The sequence below is a fragment of the Erpetoichthys calabaricus genome, chromosome 3 (genome assembly GCF_900747795.2).
Source record: "Erpetoichthys calabaricus chromosome 3, fErpCal1.3, whole genome shotgun sequence".
Lineage (NCBI taxonomy): Eukaryota > Metazoa > Chordata > Cladistia > Polypteriformes > Polypteridae > Erpetoichthys > Erpetoichthys calabaricus.
This window is the reverse complement of record NC_041396.2, coordinates 293,708,835-293,736,368: the sequence shown is the minus strand read 5'-3', so window position 1 is coordinate 293,736,368 and position 27,534 is coordinate 293,708,835. Positions and strand designations below refer to the sequence as shown.

The following is a 27,534-nucleotide window of genomic DNA, read 5'->3' as shown; positions in this document are numbered from 1 at the left end:
ACAATATTTTTCTGTTAATCAGAGTCAAATTCAATCCACTGGGATTCAATGTTGTGTAACAATAAAATGTGAAAATGTCCAAGGGATTGGAGACTTTTATAAAACACAAGTGACGCCTCATCTGCAGCTCTGTGTGCAGTTTTGGTCTCCTTATTACAAAAAGACATAGCAGCACAAGAAAACGTCTTAAAAGAGAATAAACATGTTATGATAGAGCAAAGCAGTCCGAGGGGTAAAGACTGCACATTACTTTTTGGGAATTAAGATCTGCCCCACAATCCCCTGGAGTGAACAGAGAAAGGAGCCACTGCTTACCAAGCGCTGGGTCTGCACATTCCTTGTACTGCTCTGGGGTGCAGTAGGGGGCATCACCTGCAAAAGAAGAGAGGCACAGCAGTCAGGAACACCAGTACAGGTTCTCTCTTACCATCCAGTCACCAATGTCATTGGCACCAGGTCCCTTCCCAGCATCTCTATTTTAAAGATAAGTCATCCCGCCACCCTTTAGTTACATTTCTTAAGTTTCCAGATGAAGGCTGGCTAGCTGTCCCACCTGGCATGTGCACCATACGACAGTTGCAGTTCTCCACCAGGTACCGAGTCTCACAGTCGATTCGGCAGGCGGTGATGCTGTACGTGTCAAAGAAGTCCGAGTTGATAGCCGAGGCCTTGCAGTCTCCCCAGGGTGGGGGTAGGTAAGTGAGCTGAGGACAAAACAACAATGCATTGTCACTATACCCTCATGCCAGTGGGTGGCCAGCAGGCCCTACGAATTTGGAGAAGGACAGGAGAACACAACAATGGTGCGCTGGAGAGCGGCAGCACTTTCAGAATGCAAGATGGGAGGTGGCAGGATAAAGATATGAGGCTCTGCCTGTGGAATTCTCCGTTCGGACACTGCGGCAGGAAAAACTCCATCAGCCACTCAGGCTTATAAACTATGAAGGTGCCCTCTTAACAAAGCAGCAGGCTCTCTTGCTCTTTCAGCTTTTTCCTCGCTTAGTTACTCGTCCTCCATGATGAGGTGGCAGTGGTTGAATTTAGGCTGCTGGGTTACATAGCTGCCTTTTCTGAGTGAGAATTCTGTCAGCCCAATAGCCAATTAAATTTATAGCCATGAGGATGCCATCTTGCCGGACTTAGCAGCAGGTTTGTTCTCTCTCTGTCCACTGCACTTGCCTCGTTTCCTCTCACTGTCTTACTGGGAGGGCAACAGTTGCACAAATTGAACTTGGGTTGCTGGAGTTTGTGGCCAACTTTTCTACCGCTGTGGTAAAGAAGAACTTGATTAGCCAATCTTAACATAATGGCTGTCTCTCTCTCTCTCTCTCTCTCTTACCCAACCACGCTTTCTTTGTTGCCCTTGTCTTCCCTGATTTCATTTGCTCCTTCCCCTCACATCTACAGTATAGCAGCAATGGCACACACCCAAACTCAGGACCCTGTGATTACACAACAGCCAAGCTTTACCACTGCCAAAGAAGCTCTCCTTTAGGATGTGTCAGAAAAGGCAGATATGGAATCCAGTACCCTGAGTTCAATCCATGCCACTGTTGCCCTCACAGTGAGATGAGCAGCTGAGATGGGATAGGGTGGGTGGAATGGGGTGTCGAGATGACTTCAGCAGTGAGAGAGACAGAGACAGCAAGCTTGTCCCTAATAAAGAGGAGCAATTGTTACATTCAGAAACCTGAGATTTCCTTTAGCAATGTGACTATGGAACCCAGTGGCCTGAGGTTTGATCCCTGCTGCTGCCACCCTCTGAGTAGAATGGGTAGCTGAGAGAGGGGAAGAGGTGAAGAAACAGAAGGGGACATGCAGTGGAGATTAAGGGCAAGAGAGGCAAGGGAGGGCCCCTTTGTACTTAAAAAAACCTGATCAACCCTTGGGCTGATGGAGATCTTCTTTAGAAAAGATGGCTAAGGAATCCAGTGGCCCGAGTTCACTCACTGCTGCTGTTGCTCTCTTAATGAAATGGGAAGGGTTAGTGCAGCACAGAGAGAGTGAGAGAGATCACAACAGGAAAAGAGGGGCAAATGAGAAACCAAAAGAGAGACAAAGGAGTGCAGTAGGGGGTGAGGCCAAAGGAGAGACAGAAAGAGCAACAGGGATGCAAGGGAGTGAGCAAGATAGAGAGAAGGGTGGGGGGGCAAACAAGCAAGAGAGAAAACAAGAGAGCAACAGGGGGTGGGGGCAAAGGAGAGAAAGAGAGGGAGCAATCGAGAGGGAAAGAGAGAGCACAAAAGAAACGAATGGAGCAAGAGAGCAACAGAGGCAGAGGGGGCAAACAAGCAGAGAGCATCATGGGGTGTGGGCAATGAAGAGAGAGAGAGCAAGTAACATAGAGAGAGAGAAAGAGCACAGTAGAAACGTGAAAATGTGAGAAATAGAGTGAAAGAGCAACAGAGGCAGAGGGGGCAAACAAACAAGACAGAAACAGAGAGCAACATGGGGTGGGGGCAATGAAGACAGAGAGCAAGGAACATAGATAGATAGAGAGAGAGAGAGAGAGAGAGAGAGAGAGAGCAACAGGGGTGGGAGCAATGAAGAGAGAGAGTGCAAGTAAAATATATATATATATATATATATATGGTTGAAATAGTTTACTGTCAAATAATGCAAAGAGTACACGACACGTGTTTAGCCCTAATTCTGGGCTAATCAGGCGTACACACTCTACTGCACTCCCTCTCGGGAATCGAACCTCGGGCGTCAGCGCTAGAGGCGAAGCCCCTAACGTTGTGCCACGGCGCGTGGTTCGTTTATTTGACAGCATGTAGATCAGGGTAATTACATTCACGGCATTCGTAGCCTGAATCACAATCTGATTGTATGGGTGGTTACCTACCAGGTAACGCTTGTGGTTGGCCAGCAAGTCGGCTAACATCCGCCACGATGCCCTCAGTTGTGAGAAGCAGATCATAGAATGGCTGAAATAGTTTACTGTCAAATAATGCAAAGAGTACGCGACATGTGTTTCGCCCTAATTCTGGGCTCATCAGGCGTACACACTCTACTGCACTCCCTCTTGGGAATCGTTACCTGGTAGGTAACCACCCATACAATCAGATTGTGATTCAGACTACGAATGCTGTGAATGTAATTACCCCAATCTACATGCTGTCAAATAAACGAACCACACGCCGTAGCACAACGTTAGGGGCTTCGCCTCTAGCGCTGACGTCCGAGGTTCGATTTGTCAAGGCAAACAAACAACACAGAAATAGAGAGCAACAGGGGGTGGGGGCAATGAAGAGAGAGAGCAAGTAACAGAGAGAGAGAGAGAGAGAGAGAGAGAGAGAGAGAGAGTCTGTTGCTGCGCGTGGGATTTAGACACCTGCCTAAACACTGAGCTGCTGGAGTTCTCCTTTAGCAAGACAACTATATAATCCAGTGGCCCAAGTTCGATCCCAGCTGATGTTATACTCTCAGTGAAATGGAACAGACAGAGAGCAATGGGGGTTTGGGTGGGAGGAAAGAAGAGAAACAGAAAGGCAGAGAGAGAGAGAGAAACACAGTGGGTGAGAAAGAGAGCGAGTCAGCCATTGTGTGAAAGGTCACAGTTGTAGTTAGACACTTCATAGGCTGTTGGGCTGAACGGAGATCACCTTTAGCAAGGCGGCATATGAAACTCTGCAGCCCAAAAAGCAATCTCTCTTCTGCTGTCATTAAAGTGAGATGGGTAGCTGAAAGGGGACATGCAGGTGAAATGGAGGAATTAAATGCAGCAGAAAGAGTGCCTGGCCCTACATAGGGATAAAAGCCACCACTATAGTCAGAAACCTGATTAGCTGTTGGAGTTCTCCTTTAGTGAGGTTAGTGGGGAATCCAGCAGTTCAATCCTTGCTGCTGACAATGTCTCAATGAGGATGGGTAGCTGTGAAGGAATGAAGAAACAGAGAGAGAGAGAGAGAGGCAGAGAGCAAAAAAGACGGGTGAGCAAGAAAGAGAGAGAAATGGAGCAATAGAGTGAGTGAGAGAGAGAGAAAAAAAGAGACAGAGAGAGAGAGAGAGGGAGAAAGATAGCAAAAGAGACAGAGAGAGAGCAGAGACAGACTGCCTATGTGCTAGAAGGGTAAGTAAAAACTGGGGAGACAATCAAAGAGACATTCATCACAGAGTTGGCAAAGGGACAGAATGGGCTAGGATAGGAGGGTAGATAAAGAAAAGGGCATACAGGACAGATGATGTGGACAGAGAAGACAAGGCAGAGGGCACAGGAGGAGTAGAGAACACATGGAGACAACAGGGTGATATGAGGGACATGTAGATAAAGACAATATATTTTGTTCAAAAGACTGCACACATCATTGAAGACAGCGTCAGAAAGGTGGATTCAAACTAAGGAGTGGACTACAAGACAAGGTGGACAACTGAAAATAGGGTGATAGATAGGAAATTAGGCCAGTCAGGCAAAGAAGAAAGGATGAAGGACAGCCAACACAGGTATCAAAATGATAAGTGGAACAGGCCCAGCATGCTGAACAGAGATCATAGATCAATCAAAGACATGTTGGCAAACATGACCATTTAACCCCACCCATCTTATGTCTTAATCTGCATGTGCTAATCAACGTGCAGGACATTCCCACAGCTGGCTGAAGCTATAAGAGAGGACAGGACAGAGAGAGCAGGCTGGGTAGACAAACTGGAAAAGCGAAGGGAGACAAAGGTCAGGTTCAGGTCAGGTCAGGTTGGAGAGCATGCACTGGTATAGCGTGTTGTCGTACCCACCACACGATGAAACAGCTTGTGATCCTGGTTGGCAACCCCCCAGGCAGACACGTGGTCCAGTCCCACCTTATGGAAATGACCGTCTATCTGCCGCAGCCAGGTGTTACGTGGGTGCCCCATTGGCCTGGTTCAGCCGCTTGGGTCCTCAACAATGAGCCGCATCACCCTCAGGGAATCGCACCATGTGAACATAGTGCCATAACTGATGCTCCCCACAATGCAGGTTATGTGCCCCCTTTGGGACTCCATGAGCAACACAAAGTTAAACCAGCGGTACCCAACGATTTTACAAAGAGACACAGTACTGATGGAGTCCAGTCTTCATCTCAGGTCACTGGATAGCATCCATGTCTCACAACCATAGAGCAAAACCAGCAAGCACCAGGACTCTAAAGACTTGGACCTTCATCCTTTTGTAAAGATATCGGGAGTGCCACACACCCCTTTAAAGCGACCTCATGACCCACCATGCTCTCCCAATCCGTCTACTGACTTCATAGGAAGAGTCACCAGAGACATGAATGTCACTGCCGAGGTAAGTAAACCTCTCGACGAGGTCGACACTCTCTCCGCAGACAGACACACTGCTGTGCCCAAGAGGTTATTAAAGGCCTGGATGTTGGTTTGTATCAGGACACTCACAAGCCCAGACCATCAGACCCCTTGCTCAGTCTCTCAAGAGCCCCAATCAGAGCTTCCATCGACTTTGCCAACAGTTGCCCCACAGTTGTTGGACACCACGACTGTGCTCAACACAAATTCCATGCAAGCATTGAACAGAATAGCAGCAAAAACAGATCCCTGCCGAACCACAAAATCAACTGGAAAAAGCACAGATGTTGTGTCTCCACTCTGCACAGCACTCACAGTATCAGTGTATAGGCCACTCATGATATCGAGCAACCTCAAATGGATCCCACAAAGTCTCAGGATATCCCAAAGAGTAGCTCGATCAACAGAGTCGAACAAAGATGGCAGCACATAGGATGGACGAGAACACACAAAAGAAGCTGAATAAAGACTCAAAGAAAGAGCAGAGTGGACATCCAGGCAGCAGGCAGGGTTATGGACAACAAGATGGCTTGTCAGACTGGTAGAAAGGGAGGAATGAAAATGGATGGATGGATGGGTGGGAGCACATCCTGGATAGGGCTAGAAGCTAGGCCAAGACAACAGGCAGAAGAAGAGAAGAGAGAAAGAGAGAAAAGGTTGGAGACCCTCAGCAAACTGGACAATGTCAGAGTAGACATCGAGGGTCAGTCTGGACAGACTTACTCTACTCGACAATACCAGAGAACTTAAGATGGACATTAGGCAAGACAGGGACAAAGTCTACAGTGTGGACAACAGAGAGGACTACAAAGGCTTACTTGACTGAACAATGCCAGAGTGGAGGAGATGGACATCTTTCTGGATAGGGACAAAAGACTGGAAATGACAGGTTGCACAGCAGGGCAGTCTGAACAGACTTACTTCAATAGAAAATACCAGAGGGCCTGTGGTAGACTATGTGCAGGGTGAAAAAATGGGCAGTGTGAACACCAGCGTATTCTGGTTAGGCTCACTTGACTGGACAAAACCAGAGGGGCCTGTGATTTCTTTAGGATGGATGAAAAAAGTGGACAAAAGTGTATCCTGGATAGGCTCACTTGAGTGGAAAACACCAGAAAACCTATGGTGGACATTGGACTGGACTGAATAGAAGCTGGCATGAGACTGGCCACTAGCCAGAGACCTCCCAGCTGAATAAGGGCAGGTCACTCAGCAGGCCACACAGTGCCAGGGATCGGGAGGCTCGCAAATCAGACAGAACGCCAAGTGAGTTTCATTAGGGACACGGAGAGGTCATTAATTTGAGGACCGCATTCTGCTGTTTGATTATCTGGAGGCACTTACCCCCGGCAGAGCCGCTCATCTATTATTTATAGAGTGATCTTCCCCTGCCGTGGTCTGCCGTGACTTGCGGCTGTTTATCATCAGCAGAAATGCAAACTGTGAAAAGCAGCATGGAAGATAAAAAGGCCAATAATCCTTAGAATCAGTGCCAGCTGGGGTGAAGCACTTGAGCAGTCCTCTCCCACTGGGGACCTTTCCAAAGCTCCTCAAACCCCTGCTGTGCCCATCCAGCCCAGCCCCTCCCTTCCGGGTCTCCCTGCCCAAGTTACCCGCTGCTCTTGACACGACACAAAGGTCTGGAAGCCTGGCGCCACTCCGAAGCCCAGCTGGTCGATGAAGGGCGGCTCACTCTGGCTGTGGATCTGGACCTTGATCCCGGCCTCGAAGGATGTCTCATCTGAAATGAGAAGCAAGGCTGTGAGAGGCTGATCCAGCAATTGGCTGTGCTTTGTGATTGGAGCAATAAGAAGGGGCGGGGCACGGAGCGCCTTTGATGCTCCACCCCACATCCTGTAAAAAAAAAGATACTCAAACTCCATTAACTCAATTCAAGGTTACAGGGAGGCAGAGCTTGTCCTGGCACCACTGGGCACAAGGCAGCAACAAATCCTGGACAGTGGTGTCACAAAGCCCACCCACCTGCACACTCACAAATTGAACCAGGCCTTTGGAGATGGGGGAGGAAAACTGGAGTAGCTGAAGGAAAAGACAGAAGATAAGGAGAGAGACCATGCAAACCTAGAACCCTATGCCACCGTGGCATTCTCTTATTGGTAAGCAGTTTGGAGGTCGATTTGTGATGGACCTACCCAGGAAAGGTGCTACATAAAACAAATATCCTTTAAATGAGTGGTGCGGAAAGAAGCGGGCATGAAAGGGGCTATATAAAACATGTCAGGCTGGCATCTAGCTCCCAAAAGGATTTTTGTAATGGTCAGTCAGTCACGCTTCAGGTTATATAGCGCCTTTCATAGTGATTAATATCTACATGTTAGCAATCAAGCAGCATTTTTAAGTGCATCTCTGATAGTGGGTATTGTCACAAAAATATTTAAATGTAATAAAGTTGTCACTTAATTAGTATTTTATATAGTGCCTTTCTTATTATTATCAGAAAATGTGTACAAATGAATGAATTCATATTCGTGGTGAGTAATAACAGCAAGAACTTCAAAAAGAGCTTCATTTTGTACTTCATTTTTGGTTTTATTATTATTATTATTATTATTATTAATATTATTTTGGATTTCTGATTTTTTTAATTGTCAAACAGCCATGGTTCATGTTATATAGTGCCTTTCATAATGATTAATATCTGAATGTTATCATTTTCAGCTGCATCTCCCATAGTGACTGTTGTCCCAAGAAAATTTAAATGTAATGCCCAGTGGGGGCTGGGTGGTCTCTTGGCCTTAGGACCCCTGCTATCTATCTATCTGTCTGTCTGTCTGTCTGTCTGTCTGTCTGTCTGTCTGTCTGTCTTATAGTTCCTTTCACAATCTGTCTATCTATTATCTATCTATTATATACTGTAGTGCATTTCACAGTCTATCTGGAAGGACCAGGAGGTGGCTTATATGTCCCCTGGGCCATGAGGAGGCAACCGCCCTGGATCTTGAGGAGACCACGGGAAAGGAGCAAGGAGGCTCAAGCCCATTGGGGCCCGTGGCCACCGCCAGGGGGTGCCCCGAGCCTCATGGAGCCCGGGAAACAGGCACTTCTGCCACACTTGGGAAGGTGGAGGAAGATCCTTCCAGGGACCCCCGGAGTGCTTCCAGGTGCAAGGGCAGCACTTCTGCCACACCAGGAAGTGCTGCCGGAAGAGTGTCATCAGGCACCTGGAGCACATCTGGGTGAGAATAAAAGGGGCCACCTCCCTACAATCAGGGAGCTGGAGTTGGGAGTGGGAGCAGTATAAAGCTCCCATGAGGAGAGGAAAGGCGGCCCATGGACATTGGGAGATGCTCGTGTTGGGAGTGATTGGTGATGGGGGCACTGTGTGTTGTGCAAGAACTGTGTAAATAAATGTGTGGTTTACAAAGAAGCTGTGTCTGTCTGGTGGTGTTCAGACCCAGGTCTCACAATAGAATCCCAGATGGGACTTTCCGCCTGTTGCAAGGCAGGGACCCCATTAAATAATTTTGTGAGCAGTCCAGCACCTCAGACCACCACACGCACACGCCACATGGAAGCGGCCCGCACATGCACTGTGGACGGTCCGCGAAGCACCCAGGGATGCTTCTCACCCGATGGGGGAGAGGAACGCCAAGCGAGGCAGGAGAGCTGGTCAGCACATCCATGGATGCAGACGGTAGGATTGCGAGGAGCTCCACGAGACGGGATCCAGGAGGGGAGTCCCAGGCCGTATGGCAGTTGGCCCGCAGGGGTCGGTCGTGCTGGGCCCTGTATCTGTGTTGCAGGAGGGGACTGCCTGGATCCGTGTCGCCGACCGAGGTGTGTCAATCCCTACAACAAACCCGGGGCAGCGACGCTAAAGGAAAGGGTGGATCCACCGCGGCTTCTCAGGTGCTGCCTGGGGGAGAGACCCAACCGGGACGCCTGGAAGGACCAAGAGGTGGTATATACGTCACCCGGGCCACGAGGGGGCAACCGCCCTGGATCTTGAGGAGACCACGGGAAAGGAGCAAGGAGGCTCAAGCCCATTGGGGTTCGTGTCCACCGCCAGGGGGCGCCCCAAGCCTCATGGAGCCCGGGAAACAGGCACTTCCGCCACACCTGGGAAGGTGGAGGAAGATCCTCCCAGGGACGCCCGGAGTGCTTCTGGGTGCAAGGGCAGCACTTCCGCCACACCAGGAAGTGCTGCTGGAAGGACGTCATCAGGCACCGGGAGCACATCCGGGTGAAAATAAAAGGGGTCGCCTCCCTACAATCAGGGAGCTGGAGTTGGGAGTGGGAGTAGGACGAAGCTCCCCTGAGGAGAGGAAAGGTGGCCCACAGACATTGGGAGTGATTGGTGCTGGGGGCACTGTGTGTTGTGCAAGAACTGTGTAAATAAACGTATGGTTTATAAAGAAGCGGAGTCTGTCTGGTGGTGTTCGGACCCTGGTCAATCTATCTATCTATCTTATAGTGCCTTTCACATCTATCCATTATATAGTGCCTTTCACAGTCTGTCTATCCATTATATAGCGCCTTTCATTTCTTTCTATCTATCTATCTATCTATCTATCTATCTATCTATCTATCTATCATATAGTGCCTTTCACATCTATCTATCTATTATGTAGTGCATTTCACAGTCTATCTATCTATCTATCTATCTATCTATCTATCTATCTATCTATCTATCTATCTATCTATCTTATAGTGCCCTTCACATTTATCTAATTTGCTTGTCTTTGGGGCATGAGAGGAAAAAAAACTGCAACACCCATCAGAAAGCCCACAAACACACAGGGAAGGCCTGGTAATCCCACATGGACACTGAATGAGAGTTTTGGGCCTGAGTGCAGGGGTAGCTGCACTAACCTCTGTGCCACCCTGCTGCCTTAAACTTTTCATAATGTGTGGCACAGTAGTGGTTAAGGTTTTGGGTTCAAATGTGACTGCTGACACTGTGTGACCACAAGTAAGTCACTTGACCTGCCTGTGTTCCAATTAAAAAGAAAACAGGAAATGGAACTAGTTGTATCTCGAATGTTGTAAGTCAACCTGGCTAAAGGAGCCCACCTAATAATAATAATATACTACTACTACTACTACTACTACTACTAATAATAATAATAATAATAATAATAAAAATAATAATTGAGTTGGGCGGCACGGTGGTGCAGTGGTAGCGCTGTTGCCTCGCAGTTAGGAGACCCGAGTTCACTTCCCGGGTCCACCCTGCATGGAGTTTGCATGTTCTCCCCGTGTCTGCGTGGGTTTCCTCCGGGCGCTCCGGTTTCCTCCCACAGTCCAAAGACATGCAGGTTAGGTGGATTGGTGATTCTAAATTGGCCCTAGTGTGTGCTTGGCGTGTGGGTGTGCTTGTGTGTGTCCTGCGGTGGGTTGGCACCCTGCCCGGGATTGGTTCCCTGCCTTGTGCCCTGTGTTGGCTGGGATTGGCTCCAGCAGACCCCCGTGACCCTGTGTTTGGATTCAGCGGGTTGGAAAATGGATGGATGGATGGATAATTGAGTTCTTCACTAAGCAGATTATCAGTAATGAAAGCCAACCCTTCTATAGTGCATATTAGCACATTAGAAATCATTCAATCTTTCCTTCCTTAATACACAGCATTACAAATGCACTGATTAGTTGATGACAGTTAGTGTGTTCAGGTATGTCATTTGTCTTTATTTATAGAGCCTTTCATTTAGCACATTAGAAATAATCCATCCTTCCTTTCTTAATAAGTGACATCTAAATGCATTGCTTAGCTGATAACGGTTAGCATGTCCCCTTCGGTCATTTCTCTTCATCTATAGTGCCTTTCATTATGTAACTTGTCCCCAAGCTCTTTACAAAGTGCAAATTATTAACATTCTCAAGTATCTGCTTTTTATTCCTAGGGAATCAGAAAGGAAAATGCTGGAATAATGTGTCCTATCAAGAAACTGATCTGTGTCTGGCTCTCCTTCAAGTGCTGTGGCCGTCTACTGTGAAAAAAATGAACAAATAATGAATGAAAAAAAAACACCACACAATGCTGCAATCTGTCAGAATGTCAAGAGGCTCAGGTCTCCATGTGTGACCTTTGTGTGCGCCAAATGTTTATTTAACTCCTCATGTCACCCACTTTGCCAGGTCTGGCCCGACACCGGTGGTCCCTTACGCCTCAGCCGGCTGATAAGGAGCTCATCAGAATGGACAGACGCATTGCAGCAGCTCAGAGGAGGCTGAACAGGTTATGAGTGACGAGGATTGAAGCTGACGTTTTGATCAGGGAGGATTTCACTGAGACGGTAAACGCTTTTGACTCTGTGTTTCTGTCATTTTTTTTATTCTGAATTTCTAGAAGCTTCTGCCTTCTTAAGGGGTATCCCTGAATTGTCTCTTCAGCTTCAACACTTCAGGATGGAACGTCTATGAATGTGTGGCAACCTTGGCATCAACAAGACTCTCAATAAAATGTTCAGGCATGGTGGTGGTCTGCAGGGGGCGCTGTTCCCGCTCAGAAGCCTATGTTTTGTGAGGGCAGATAGTGAATAGCTTCACTGGACAGTTGCACTCGAGTAGAGGGCTTCCTGGAGAGACCATCTTGTATGGAGGCATAACATCAATTAGGATGGTCATTCAGAGAAAACCATCGGCGGATCTTATGTGGGATACAACAACCACTGACCACTGTCTGTTGGGGTGCGGACCAACACCCTGTCATGATGGTCACTTTTAAACGCTTTTATGTAGAGGTGGCCTAATAGGAGGACACCATTAAAGAAGCCCTGTGTTTGAATAAATTTGGTCATTGTGAAACCACATCAAACCCCTGATGACATCTCGTTGGGGGCTGGAGGAGACCTGCACCTCTGTAAGATGGACATCGAGGGCAACCTAAAATGCACCCCTTTAGATGTGGGATGAAATAAAGTGTATGGAGAGAAAACCCAGGGAGGCACGGAGAGAACAGGCAAAGTCCACACACAGCGTTAAGGCATTGCTAGTCAGTCAGATGGAATTGTGAAGCAAAATAGTAGGCACCATGCCACCCCAAACCCGTTTAAGATGGTCATCGAAGGCACCTGTTTGACTCTTGTATTCTGATTAAGATGCCTAATAGAAGTTCTCTACCCACAGGATGGGCTCCTACAGCACCCATGCCACTAATGAAACGCTATAAAATGGTGATCTGCAGGGGGCGCTGTTCCTTCACAGAAGTCTACAGAGTTTGTGAGTAGCTTCACTGAAAAGAGCTGCACTTGAGTAATGGATGACTGGGGAGAGATCACTACTGGAATTGTGCAATTCATTTTGCAGAAATGAACATCTTTTTGTAACGATCACTAGGGGGCACCCTTTGGCACAAGAGCCTACTGAACAGTATAACTGGTCAAGATGGTCATTCAGAGGACACCATCGACACACCCGTCAACAGATTTGCTGTCTTGACCAGGCAGCAAGTGTTTGATGACCTGCCATGGATAACAGGGATGCGAGCACAATTGGAAGTCTACAATTTTTCAAGCAGAGATGAAAATCTTTTTGGAATGATCACTAGGGGGGATGACCTTTGGCACGGGATTATGAAGAGCCTACTGTATAACTAGTTAGGATGGTCATTCAGAGGACACCATCAACAGATTCACCAAGCGTTCGGTGACCTGCCATGGGATGACCGGTGTGATGATACTACTGGACTTCTATAATCTATCAGGCTGAAATGAACATCTTTTAATGCTCATTAAGGGGGCAACCTATGGCCTAGACCTATCAAGATACTATTGTATTAGGGTGGTCACTCAGAGGACCCCACTGACAGATCCTATGTGATATACAATAAACACTGGCCTGCTGAGGTTCTCACCAACACCCTGTCATGATGGTCACCTTTCAATGCTCTTATGTTGAGGTGGCCTAATAGAAGGACACTGTTAACGGAGCCCTGCGTTTGGATAAATATGGTCATTGTAAAAGTCTACAATTTTTCAAGCAGAGATGAAAATCTTTTTGGGATGATCACTAGGGGGGACGACCTTTGGCACGGGATTATGAAGAGCCTACTGTATAACTGGTTAGGATGGTCTTTCAGAGGACACCATCAACAGATTCATCAAGTGTTTGGTGACCGGCCATGGGATGGCTGGTGTGATGATATTACTGGACTTCTATAATTCATCAGGCAGAAATGAACATAATCGTTTAATGCTCATTAAGGGGGTAACCTATGACCTAGACCTATCAAGATACTATTGTATTAGGGTGGTCACTCAGAGGAACCCATTGACAGATCCTATGTGAGATACAATAAATATTGGCCTGCTGAGGTTCTCACCAATACCCTGTTAAGATGGTCACCTTTCAATGCTCTTATGTTGAGGTGGCCTAATAGGAGGACACCATTAACAGAGCCCTGTGTTTGGATAATATGGTGATTGTGAAACCCCATCAACCCCCTGATGACATCTTTTTAGGGGCTGGAGGAGACCTGTAAGATGGACATTGAGGGCAACCTGAAATGCACCCCTTTAGATGTGGGATGAAATAAAGTGTATGGAGGGAAAACCAAGGGGACATGGAGAGAACATGCAAAGTCCACACACAGCGTTCAGGCAGTGCTAGTCAGTCAGATGGAATTGTGAAGCAAAATAGTAGGCACCGTGCCACCCCAAACCCATTTAAGATGGTCATTGAGGGCACCTGTTTGACTCGTGTTGCATTCTGATTAAGATGCTTATTTGAACCACTGGCCTGCTGAGGTTCTCACCAATGCCCTGTCAAGATGGTCACCTTTCAATGCTGTTATGTCAAGGTGGCCTAATAGGGGGACACTATTAACAGAGTCCTGCATTTGTGAAACCCCCATGAAACCTCTAAACCAGGGGTCTACAACTCTAATCCCTCCAACCCTGCTTCCCATCAAGCATCTAGCCCCTGCAGTCTTAGAACCACTTAAGCATCTAGCCCCACTCGGCCTGTTGAAACTCAAGCATCTAGACCAGGGGTGTCTAACTCAGTCCTGGAGGGCATCAGTGGCTTCAGGTTTTCATTCTAATCCTTTTCTTAATTGGTGACCTGTTTTTGCAGCTAATTAACTCTTTTGAATTAATTTTGATTGATTTGTTTCCCTGAATTTCTTCGTCGTTCCTCTGAATTGCTTCATTTCTTTGTGAGCCAATGGAAGACCAACTAAGTCAGGGCCTAAAACTTCAACCAGTTGCTTCATTAGGCTCTGATTCTTGTTGTTAATTAAGCTTGTTCTTTAATTCCATGGCTTGTTGCTGCTCTCATTGTGCAATGGCAGACATTTCTGAAATTGTTGGTTTTCTCATTTCTAAGAGCACTGGTCAAATGTTTTGGGGACCTGAGCAGATCAACATTCCTGAGACCTTCACCTTTCTTTATTTTCAGAAATTGTATGATGGTCACAGTTTGCTGCTCATGTTTTGGCTCACTTTGTATCTCATTATTGTTTGGCTGCTAATTAAGGAAAAAGAATCAATTAATGGTCCGGAGTCTGCGGTGGGCTGGCGCCCTGCCTGGGATTTGTTCCTGCCTTGTGCTCTGTGGTGGCTGGGATTGGCTCCAGCAGACCCCCGTGACCCTGTGTTAGGATATAGCAGGTTGGATAATGGATGGATGGTTGAATGGTCTGGAGTCTTCAAGAGCAAGTCAAATAAAATGAATTCAAAAGAAGTGAATTAGCAGCAAAAACAGGTAACTAATTAAAAAAAGGGTTAGAATGAAAACCTGCAGCCACTCGGGCCCTCCAGGAGCAGAGTTGGGGACCCCTGGTTTAGAGGTTTCATGGGGAGTTGGGGACCCCTGGTCTAAACACATCCTGCTGGAGGCCAGGGTTGACCTGCCCCTGTTATAAATGCTCATCAAGGGCACTTGTTTAACTCGTGCTTGAGTCTGATGTGGACGCAGCCTAGAAAGCTTTAACCCACAGGATGGGCACCTACAGCACCCTTGGCATCCATAAAACTTTATACCATGTAGACATGGCAGTGATCTGCAGGGGGTGCTGTTCCTTCTCAGAATTCTACACCTTGTGAGGGTGGGTAGCATCACTAGGAGAGTTACATGTGAACAGACCGCTTACTGGAGACACCCACAATGGGAAATGACGTTTATTGGGAAGCCACATTGGATCTCGACCACACAGCAAGTGTTTGAGGACCTGCCATGGATGACTGGGGTGAGACTCCTATTGGACTCCTACAATCCGTCAGGCAGAAACCAACATCTTTTTATGCTCACTCGGCCACAGCTTGTCAGTTCCACCTTGGGTCCTTTGGTTGATTTTTGTGTGTGAACTTAACATCTCGGCGGTTTAGAGTTGTCATTATTATCATGAATCACATCAACAACATATCTACAATATGACAAAGCACTGGCAGATTAAACACAAATTGGAAATTTATGAAAATTCAGTTGTGTTTCTACTTTTGGTATAAAGTATTTGATGTTGAGACCTAGAGAGAACTACTTAACTGATTTAGATCAGGTTTTTTTCTATAATTTGCTTGAATATTCCGGTTGATTTTGCGACTTCTCTTATCACGCTAAGAATCATAGTTTGCTTCTGGTACCGATTTATTTGAGCGAATCTAAGAGACACGCAGCAGGCTGAGGGGAGAGGGACAGGGCCCTCCTCACTGACTCGCCAGCCTCCATTCGAGTCGCTCTACCTCTCGCCACCTGTTGGAGTGTATCTGGCGATACCTCTTTGTTCAGCAGACATTATCATCTACAGATTGTTAAGGAGTAACATTTGATGTTTTTGAGAGAGACATCAGAGCTATGTGTGTATTAGAGGGTAGCTGCTCAATGGCAGAGATATCACGGCCATGTGCTTTTCTCCCCACGTGGGGCATGCTCTCCCTTCAGAGCTGAACACGATCTGATACAGTGCCAACGTTTGATGTTGGAGCATACCTACCTTCCGCTTGGCCAGAATTACATTTTTTAGATTGTTTTTATTGATTTTTAAAGTTTGTCCTCTTTCACTACTATGTGGGCAGAGCCGTGTGGGACATCTATTATCTGATATAACAATAGATCTCCATTTTGTTTGATTTTCTCTGCTATTAATTGGCTGATGTGGGTGTCACAGTGGCACCCGCGTGCTCACTACATGAAGTTTACATGTTCTCTCAGTGTCCGTGTGGTTTTCCTCCAACAATGCAAAACTTACGTGGATTGGTGACGCTTACTTGGCCCCTGATGTGTGAGTGTGTTGACCCTACAGTGGGCTGGGCACTCTGACCAGGGATGTTCCTACCTTGTGGTCAGTTCTTGCTCTGATAGTGTCCCTGGGGTGGATGGATTTGGATGACATTTTCTCATCACTGGTGCTGGTGGTCTTATACATTGTGAAATGCAGTGTCTGTTCCTCACTCCCCCACAGTTCTCCAGCGCTGCTGTTGTAGTTTTCCATAGCTCCTTCCATGTGGCTCTTTGTTCTGCCTTGTCCACTGCCTGCATATTCACACCACCCACTCCGCCTCACACCGCTTTCTTGTGATAACAGACAACACCATCTGCACTCACTTTCCTCCAGCTCCATGAGCTGATACAAGCCAGGATCCTTCCTGAGATCATACTGTATGAAGCCACATACAAAGGCCAGTGGATTTAAGTGAGACTCTGTCCCTAAAGTGCTTCATTATCTCTTTCACGTATGCACTACCTCTACATGGTTTCTCAGGATGGCACTGCACTTCTGGCAACATGTCTCCCCTTAGCCACCCTCTGTGACAGCATCTCTTCCCCCTTAGACCCCAGCACTTCTGACAGTGTCTCCTCACCTCTGGCACCACCATTTCTCACAGTGTGTCTACCCCTCAGGCCCCAACCCATCTGACAGTGTTTCATCCCCTCAGGCTCTGCCCCTTCTGACAGCGTTCTGCCCCTCAGGTCACATCCTTTCTTACAGCATCTCTCCTCCTCAGATCTCACCCTATCTGATAGCATCACTCTACCCGTTAGACGCCAATCTTTCTGACAGTGTCTATCCCCTGGAGACCCCGCCCCTTCTGATATCATGTCTTCAACTCTGACTCCAATCTTTTTGACTACATCTCTCCCCTTCAGGCCCCACCCCTTCTGACAGTATCACTTCCCCCTCATGTTCCGCCCCTGCTGATAAGCTTATCTCCTTCTATGTCCCCAACCTTTTTACGCCATTTCTCCCTCTCAGGCTCCACCCATTCTGACAGCATCTGTTCCGCTCAGGTCCCATCCCTTCTGACAGTATCTTCCCCAACTCAGGCTCCACCCATTCTGACAGCATTTGTTCCGCTCAGGTCCCACCCCTTCTGGCAGTATCTCACTCCACTCAGGCTCCACCCATTCTGACAGCATTTGTTCCACTCAGGCCCCACCCCTTCTGACAGTATCACTTCCCCCTCATGTTCTGCCCCTGCTGATAAGCTTATCTCCCTCTATGTCCCCAACCTTTTTTATGCCATTTCTCCCTCTCAGGCTCAACCCATTCTGACAGCATTTGTTCCACTCAGGTCCCACCCCTTCTGACAGTATCTCCCCCCACTCAGGCTCCTCCCATTCTGACAGCATCTGTTCCACTCAGGTCCCACCCCTTCTGACAGTATCTCCCCCCACTCAGGCTCCTCCCATTCTGACAGCATCTGTTCCACTCAGGTCCTACCCCTTCTGACAGTATCTCCCCCCACTCAGGCTCCTCCCATTCTGACAGCATCTGTTCCACTCAGGTCCCACCCCTTCTGGCAGTATCTCCCCCCACTCAGGCTCCACCCACTCTGACAGCATTTGTTCCACTCAGGTCCCACCCCTTCTGACAGTATCTCCCCCCACTCAGGCTCCTCCCATTCTGACAGCATTTGTTCCGCTCAGGTCCCACCCCTTCTGGCAGTATCTCACCCCACTCAGGCTCCACCCATTCTGACAGCATTTGTTCCACTCAGGTCCCACCCCTTCTGACAGTATCTCCCCCCACTCAGGCTCCTCCCATTCTGACAGCATCTGTTCCACTCAGGTCCTACCCCTTCTGACAGTATCTCCCCCCACTCAGGCTCCTCCCATTCTGACAGCATCTGTTCCACTCAGGTCCTACCCCTTCTGACGGTATCTCCCCCCACTCAGGCTCCTCCCATTCTGACAGCATCTGTTCCACTCAGGTCCCACCCCTTCTGGCAGTATCTCCCCCCACTCAGGCTCCACCCACTCTGACAGCATTTGTTCCACTCAGGTCCCACCCCTTCTGACAGTATCTCCCCCCACTCAGGCTCCACCCACTCTGACAGCATTTGTTCCACTCAGGTCCCACCCCTTCTGACAGTATCTCCCCCCACTCAGGCTCCTCCCATTCTGACAGCATTTGTTCCGCTCAGGTCCCACCCCTTCTGGCAGTATCTCAACCCACTCAGGCTCCACCCATTCTGACAGCATTTGTTCCACTCAGGCCCCACCCCTTCTGACAGTATCACTTCCCCCTCATGTTCTGCCCCTGCTGATAAGCTTATCTCCCTCTATGTCCCCAACCTTTTTTACGCCATTTCTCCCTCTCAGGCTCAACCCATTCTGACAGCATTTGTTCCACTCAGGTCCCACCCCTTCTGACAGTATCTCCCCCCACTCAGGCTCCTCCCATTCTGACAGCATTTGTTCCACTCAGGTCCCACCCCTTCTGACAGTATCTCCCCCCACTCAGGCTCCTCCCATTCTGACAGCATTTGTTCCACTCAGGTCCCACCCCTTCTGACAGTATCTCCCCCCACTCAGGCTCCTCCCATTCTGACAGCATCTGTTCCACTCAGGTCCTACCCCTTCTGACAGTATCTCCCCCACTCAGGCTCCTCCCATTCTGACAGCATCTGTTCCACTCAGGTCCCACCCCTTCTGGCAGTATCTCCCCCCACTCAGGCTCCACCCACTCTGACAGCATTTGTTCCACTCAGGTCCCACCCCTTCTGACAGTATCTCCCCCCACTCAGGCTCCTCCCATTCTGACAGCATTTGTTCCGCTCAGGTCCCACCCCTTCTGGCAGTATCTCACCCCACTCAGGCTCCACCCATTCTGACAGCATTTGTTCCACTCAGGCCCCACCCCTTCTGACAGTATCACTTCCCCCTCATGTTCTGCCCCTGCTGATAAGCTTATCTCCCTCTATGTCCCCAACCTTTTTTACACCATTTCTCCCTCTCAGGCTCAACCCATTCTGACAGCATTTGTTCCACTCAGGTCCCACCCCTTCTGACAGTATCTCCCCCCACTCAGGCTCCTCCCATTCTGACAGCATCTGTTCCACTCAGGTCCTACCTCTTCTGACAGTATCTCCCCCCACTCAGGTCCTACCCCTTCTGACAGCATCTCTCTCCCCCTGAGGCTCCACCCTCATCACTTACCCTCAGGATCTGCACCTTCTGACAGCAATTGTACCCCCCTCAGGCCCCACCCTTGCTTGAGGGATGAGTCATAAACTAGTTGGCATGAGTTGCAGGGGATGTCAGCTTACATGACTACCTCTGACTCACTGAGATTATGTAAGCGAAGGCTACGACTGAAGTTCCTATAAAAGACCAACAGAACTTGAAAAATGAAAAAAAGGCTTGAGAAGCTGGACGTGCATTCTGGAAACTTGAAGAGTAGAGTAGTGAGTGAGTCTTCCCAAAGTCTAAAAACAGCAACTGGATACTCAAGGCTGGACTGAAATGCTAGCGAGGCAGACTTGGGCACCATTTAGGGACTGGACTAGACCCCGGACAGTAGCATCCTGCCTATGGACTAAACACTGGTGTCAGATAACAGCCACCGAAGCCTAGCACTGGACCCTTACTGACTGGCCAGCGATGCCAGTCAGTTTCTCCATCCAAAGTCTTTTGACTTGATGAAATGCAGGGACACAGAAGAGCCATCCCGCTTGGCCTTTCAGTGCAGAGTAGAAAAGGTTAACAGCGGGAGGGTGGCAGGCGCCTCGTGTTTTAATTATTTCCAGCCTGTAGTCCTCGAGATCGTCGAGTCAGGATGGCATGGAGTGAGAGAGAGAGAGAATAATGAAGCGTGCATGTTTTTCCATTACAAGCGGTAATGCGGTCGTCTCATGGAATGCCTCTCCGAATAGAATCACTGTGGGCTGAGCTGCTGATAAGAAGAGGCCATTTCGATACTACGGTGCTGTCCTGAACTCGGGGACATGTGAGCTCTGTTAAAGGAAATTAATTCCATCACATATTTCAGACTGTACTCATCACACGGCTTCTGCAGTGTTTGATCTTGTATGAATGGGGGATACGGCCGTTGGATCATTCCTCCATCTTTAATATCCACTTTATCTTGGGAAGGGTCACAGGGCAGTTGGAGCCTTTCCCAACAAGCACTGGGTGCAAGGCAGGAACAATCAGGTCCATCACAGTGTGAACACTCACTCACACACACACACACACACACATGTACACGCACACACACAGGTCAATTTGTGGTGGAGCCTGTCCAGATTCCGTGGGGTGTTTTTAATACATTAGTGCAGTTAAGACCTCGTGAGTGTAGGTGCATGGGAGGAAAGCCGTGCAGCCATGGAGAACTTAATAGGGCAATTAGCTAATTGTTCATTCACGTTCACAAGCATAGTCAGCGCAGCCATCCCTCATTGAGGCACCACAGAGCGTTTAGGGCAACTTCGCTCACAAAGAGTATGAAAAGGGTCTGAGAAGGTTAGAAAGGGGAAGAAGCACAAACAGTGAAAGACAAAGGAAGGGAAAACCAAGGATGGAAAAGCAGGATCTGGTGGTGCCGTGGCATGAAGTGGAGGCAAAGCAGTGGATGGGCACCCAGCAGGGAGCGAGACGAACGGCAGTCCGAAGTGGATCATTTATCCACTATTATTTATTCATTATATTACATATTTATTGACTATATTAATGTATCTATATTGCATAATACCATACATTGCATCAATCTTGTCTTTGCACAATGTCTTGTTTTGTTTGTGTTTTAATTTTAATTTTAAATTTAAATTTTAATTCTATTTTTAATTTTTTATTTGCACTACATGTTGTTACACTGTGGACACTGGGCTTCGCAATTTCATGTATCTGTATACTTGTATATGGTTGAGATGACAATAAAGTTCGCTTTGACTTTGATTTTGGAGCGGATTGCTCATGTGAACGCGTGTTAAAATCTTGCTTTTTCCAGTTGAGGCAGCTGTCAAAAATCAAGCCTGTTCTGTCTAAACGCAACCTTGAAACAGTGATACATGCTTTTATAACATCTCATCTAGATTACTGCAATGCACTTCTTTTTGGAATTAGCCAGGCCTCCATTGCTGGTGCAAAATGCTGCTCCTCGATTTTTAACTGGCACAAGAAAGTATGAACATGTTACCCCGATTTTGGCTTCCCTTCACTGGCTTCCAGTTCGTTTTCGAATCCATTTTAAGATCCTTGTATTTGTTTTTAAATCCTTTAATGGTTGTGCCCCATTTTATTTGTCGGAACTGCTGCACCCTTATGTACCGTCTCACTCTCTCAGGACAGCAGACCAGATGTTTTTACGTGTTCCCAAGGCACGGTGCAAACTCTGAGGTGATCAGGCCTTTTCAGTTGCAGCCCCAAGACTCTGGAACGATTTGCCGTTGCACGTTAGGCCGGCTCCTTCACTTGTTGTCTTTAAATCTTATTTAAAAACACACTTTTACTCTATGGCTTTTAACCCAGTATGATATGTTGGCTATCTGTATACTTTTTATTTTGAATCTCTTCAGCTTTTATGTGTTTCTGTTTCATTTACCCTTTGGTTATTGTGTATCTGATATGTTGGGATTTTATTGTACAGCACTTTGGTCAGCCTTGATGTTATTTTTCAAGTGCTTTATAAATAAATAAATAAATAAATAAATGTTGAGCTGTGTAGCAGAAACGATTTGGGCTTGGTGACTTGCAGTGACTGACAGAGGTGACAGGATGAGGGAGCCGGCCGGACTTGAATAGTTTCAGCGGGTGACTGGCAGAGGTGGCCGATACACGAGTAGAAAGGTTGACTGAATTTTTCAGAGAGACAATAGAGTGGAGTGCTGGAGATGTATGGTAGAATTTGGTTTAATTCCTGGTTTTTACCCATTTGTTGAACTTATTTATTGTTATGTCCGTGTGGGTTTCCTCCGGGAGCTCCGGTTTCCTCCCACAGTCCAAAGACATGCAGGTTAGGTGGATTGGCGATTCTAAATTGGCCCTAGTGTGTGCTTGGTGTGTGGGTGTGTTTGTGTGTGTCCTGCGGTGGGTTGGCACCCTGCCCGGGATTGGTTCCTGCCTTGTGCCCTGTGTTGGCTGGGATTGGCTCCAGCAGACCCCCGTGACCCTGTGTTCGGATTCAGCGGGTTGGAAAATGGATGAATGGACAATAGAGTGGAGTGTTGGAGATGTATGGTAGAATTTGGTTTAATTCCTGGTTTTTACCCATTTGTTGAACTTATTTATTGTTATGTCCGCGTGGGTTTCCTCCGGGCGCTCCGGTTTCCTCCCACAGTCCAAAGACATGCAGGTTAGGTGGATTGGCGATTCTAAATTGGCCCTAGTGTGTGCTTGGTGTGTGGGTGTGTCCTGCGGTGGGTTGGCACCCTGCCCGGGATTGGTTCCTGCCTTGTGCCCTGTGTTGGCTGGGATTGGCTCCAGCAGACCCCCGTGACCCTGTGTTCGGATTCAGCGGGTTGGATAATGGATGGATTTATTGTTATTTTTTGTCATCTGGAACTGCACTGATTTGATGGATTATTTATTGAAGAGTTTTGCACTCCACTTTGTTTGGGACACTTGGTTTGTTTGGAAAAAAATGCACAGTGCAGCAAATGTGTTGCCTGTGTCCTCACTGTCCTAGTCCATCCCTGTTTATGACTATCAATGTCTCAGGAAGACGGAAGATGTCAAGGTTGTGGGTACCTGGGGGATCCCAAAATTCGCCAACGCTATTCAAATATAATGCCAAAGAAAAGAACAGATGTCTGAATGCAAAAGAGCGGAGGCTTGTTTTACTCCACACCCGCCATTGCGTGTTGCCGTATTTTACAGATCTGTTTTTGCATATCACTTCCTGCCTGTTTGTATTGTAATGGTGCTGTCAGCAACCACAACGGTGGCGGCGAGTCCATTCCAGGAGGCTAAAGAGCATCAGAGCTCAGACCGGACTGGGCAAAATTAGCTGCCAGCTTCTAGTGCGGCCAGTCAGCAGGGAGCTATAAAGCAATGCTGTCACTCCAGAGTTATAGTTAGTCATTTACAGCGACTCAGGGGGCCTTCCTTTATAAAATAGAGAGCTAAGACGCCATAAAAAAAAGCATTTTTTTAAGAGGGGCATTGGTGGTGGTGGGGGGTGTATACGTGATTTTAATACAAATAAAAGCCACAGTGTTTGCCATTTACAGCAAACATGCAATCAAAACATGACTGAGCAAGAAGAATTTTATACGACGTGGGTAGACAATGCTGTTCTATAAACCAAGTGGGGGGCAGATCGACCATCAGGGGGGTTTTGGTGCATACAATACAATACAATTTATGTTTGTATTGCCCAAAGTCACACAAGAAGTGCCACAATGGACTTTAACAGGCCCTGCCTCTTGAAAGCCCCCCAGCCTTGACTCTCTAAGAAGACAAGAGAAAAGCCAAGCAAAATGACACCTTTGGCTAACTAAAAAGATTACAATATGCAAGCTTTCGAGGCAACTCAGGCCCCTTCTTCAGGCAAGATGTAATAATCACAAGAAGACAAAGAAAAACTCCCAAAAAATGGAAGAAACCTCGGGAAAGGCAGTTCAAAGAGAGACCCCTTTCCAGGTAGGTTGGGCGTGCAGTAGGTATCAAAAAAAAAAAAAAAAAAAAAAGGGATCAATACAATACAGTACACAGAAGAGAACACAAGTAATCCTCAATACAGTATAAAAATAAAAATATTACAAGAACGTAGCAGTATTTAACAGTAGATGATGTCACATAGGTAGCGCTGCTGCCTCGCAGTTGGGAGACCTGGGGACCTGGGTTCACTTCCCGGGTCCTCCCTGCGTGGAGTTTGCATGTTCTCCCCGTGTCTGCGTGGGGTTCCTCCGGGCGCTCCGGTTTCCTCCCACAGTCCAAAGACATGCAGGTATGTGGATTGGCGATTCTGAATTGGCCCTAGTGTGTGCTTGTGTTTGTGTGTGTCCTGCGGTGGGTGGGCACCCTGCCCAGGATTGGTTCCTGCCTTGTGCCCTGTATTGGCTGGGATTGGCTCCAGCACCCCTGTGACCCTGTGTTCGGATTCAGCGGGTTGGAAAATGGATGGATGATGTCACATAATAGGATTTAGATTTGTTCAGAGTCCTGGAGAACTCAGCCATCAAGCTGCCTCCCCCAATTGACCATTCCACAGCTGAGACAGCCAATCCGATGAAAGCACCCATCTACCTGACGATTCTTGCGATCCTCCATCAGAGATGACTTTATCTTAGGCAGGCCCTTAGCCAGGGCCCTTTGATGGCAAGGAGCCTTTTCATTAAATACTCTCCCATAACCACAATTCGATGCAATGATTGACTATTTGTGTGCCAGGAGCAAAAGTGAAATGGCTATTCAAGGAATGCATTGTTTAAAGTATAATTGACTCTCAGCTAAGTGGATCTATACGTCACGTCACCCGGGGGTGTGTGGGGATCATAATCTGTTTATGAAGTCAGGCAGTTGACAACAGCACATAGACACGGTGTTACTGGCCAGTGGCTCGGCTTGCACACACTACACAGCAGTTCCACTTGAAGCCTATATGGAGCCCTAGATTGAGGCAGTTCAGAGCACACACTCCTTGAGTTACTAAAACCTCTTCAGTCTCCAGAGCCTTGCGCTACCAAAACTCCCTCAGTGTCCATAGCATAAATGGGGAGTTGGAAAGATACGGAGTGTGAGTCACTTGAGTTACGTAAGTAGTGCTCCACGTCAGGTCAGGTTGGAGAGCAGGCACTGGTACAATGCGTAGTTGCATCCACCACACAGCGAAACAGCTTGGCAAAGCAGTCCCACCCCCTGGAAAATGACCATCTATCTCAGGGGTGCCCAACTCCAGTCCTGGAGGGCCGCAGTGAATACAAGTTTTCATTCTAACCCTTTTCTTAATTAGTGACCTGTTTCTGCTGCTGATGAACTTCTTTTGAATTCATTTTATTTGATTTGCTCTTTAAGACTCAAACCCCTCAATTGTTTCTTTTTCCTTAATTAGCAGTCAAACAATAATGAGATACAAAATCTTACTTATCAAATCGATTCCAATATGTACAGAAATGTGCTGACAGTACTCCATCATTATACACAGAAGTTCAATATGGTGTCCCGCAGGGCTCAGTACTGGGACCTTTACTGTTTTCACTGTACATGCTTCCACTGGGATCTATCATTAGGAAACATAATGTTAATTTTCACTCGTATGCAGATGACACCCAGTTATACCTTTCATTTAAATCAAATGAAGTTTCTCCAATGTGGTCTTTAATTAGTTGTGTTAGTGAATTAAAGGAGTGGATGAATAAGAACTACTTGTCTTTAAATACAGATAAAACAGAGATGTTAATTGTTGGAGGGAATGATGCTGATCACAATAATATTTTGTCATCATTTAACTCAATGGGAATCCCAGTCAATTTTACTGAATCAGCCCGCAATCTAGGAGTTATCTTTGACTCTAGCATGTCATTTAAAGCGCATATTACAAAGTTGTCCAAAACATGTTTCTTCCATCTTAAAAATGTTAGGAAATTAAGGCGCTTTTTAAATAAACAGGATTCTGAGAAACTAATTCATGCATTTATCTCTAGTAGGATTGACTACTGCAATGCGGTGTTCACTGGATGTTCAAACTGTTCTTTATACAGCCTCCAGTTAATCCAAAATGCGGCTGCGAGAATTATTACAAGAACAAGAAAATACGAACACATAACTCCAATTCTTAAATCCTTACACTGGCTCCCGGTTAAGTTCAGGGCAGATTTCAAAATCCTTCTTTTAACATATAAATCATTAAATGGTCGAGGTCCGGCTTACTTGTCTGAACTTGTCATGACTTACAAACCAGAGCGCACATTAAGATCTCAAGATGCCGGTCTGCTTATGATTCCAAGGATTAATAAAATAACAGTGGGGGGTCGAGCTTTTAGTTACAGGGCCCCTAAACTGTGGAATGGTCTGCCTGCTACTATAAGAGATGCCCCTTCGGTCTCAGCTTTTAAATCCCGGCTGAAGACTCACTACTTCAGTTTAGCATATCCTGACTAGAGCTGCTGATTAACTGTACAGACTGCATCTCTGTTGTTAGTCATTAGCACTTAAACATAAGTAACATGACAGTTATAATTGGATACTAACCCTCACTTATTCTGTTTTTCTTCTCGGTACTCAAATGTGGCACTTGGTGCCACGGCCCACCTGCCAAGTTGTTTTGCCTGCCTAAGGAAAAGTCATTCCAGATGGAGGATCGCAGGAATCATGGGAGAGAGGGGTCCTTTCATCGGATTGGCTGGCCCAGCACTGTTTCAGCTGTGGAATGGCCAAATGGGGGAGGCAGCTTGAAGGATGAGGTCTCCAGGACTCTATACAAATACAAATCTTATTATGGGATATATCATCTACTGTTAAATTCTGCTCTGTACTTCAAAAATTTATATATATATATATATTTTTTTATTTCTTACTATATTGAGAAATTGTTCTGTGTACTGTACTGTATTGTATTGACCCCCTTCTTTTGACACCCACTGCACGCCCAATCTACCTGGAAAGGGGTCTCTCTCTGAACTGCCTTTCCCAAGGTTTCTTCCATTTTTCCCTACTAGGTTTTTTTGGGAGTTTTTCCTTGTCTTCTTAGAGAGTCAAGGCTGGGGGGCTGTCAAGAGGCAGGGCCTGTTAAAGCCCATTGCGGCACTTCCTGTGTGATTTTGGGCTATACAAAAATAAACTGTATTGTATTGTATTGTATACAAAATGAGCCAAAACAGGACCAGCAAACTGTGACCATCATACAATATCTGAACATAAAGTAAGGTGAAGGTCTCAGGAATGCTGATCTGCTATTAGAAAAGAGAAAATCCACAATTTCGGAAATGTCTGCTATTGTACAATGAGAGCAGCAACAAGCCATAGAATTAAAGAACGAGTTTAATTAACGACAAGACTTGGCGTCTCATTAAGCAACTGGTTGGAATGAAATTGGTTGGAGTTTGAGGCCCTGACTTAGTTGGTCTTCTGTTGGCTCACTTACTTCACATTTCACTTCTGTTTGGGTGCCATTTAAGGAAAGAAATGAAG

At 47.0% G+C, this 27,534-nt stretch overlaps 1 protein-coding gene across 2 annotated transcripts in view; it reads right to left on the bottom strand.

Annotated features, from left to right (window-relative positions):
• The window catches only part of asic1b (acid-sensing (proton-gated) ion channel 1b), a 572,780-nt gene that overhangs the window by 47,454 nt on the left and 497,792 nt on the right, over positions 1–27,534 (bottom strand). For both annotated transcript variants that reach the window (XM_051925074.1, XM_028798539.2), the window contains 3 exons: positions 6,900–7,027; positions 554–704; positions 316–372 (listed from right to left, as the gene is read on the bottom strand). In XM_051925074.1, the coding sequence (XP_051781034.1) occupies positions 316–372; positions 554–704; positions 6,900–7,027 (336 nt within the window). The remainder of the gene's footprint in view (positions 1–315; positions 373–553; positions 705–6,899; positions 7,028–27,534) is intronic.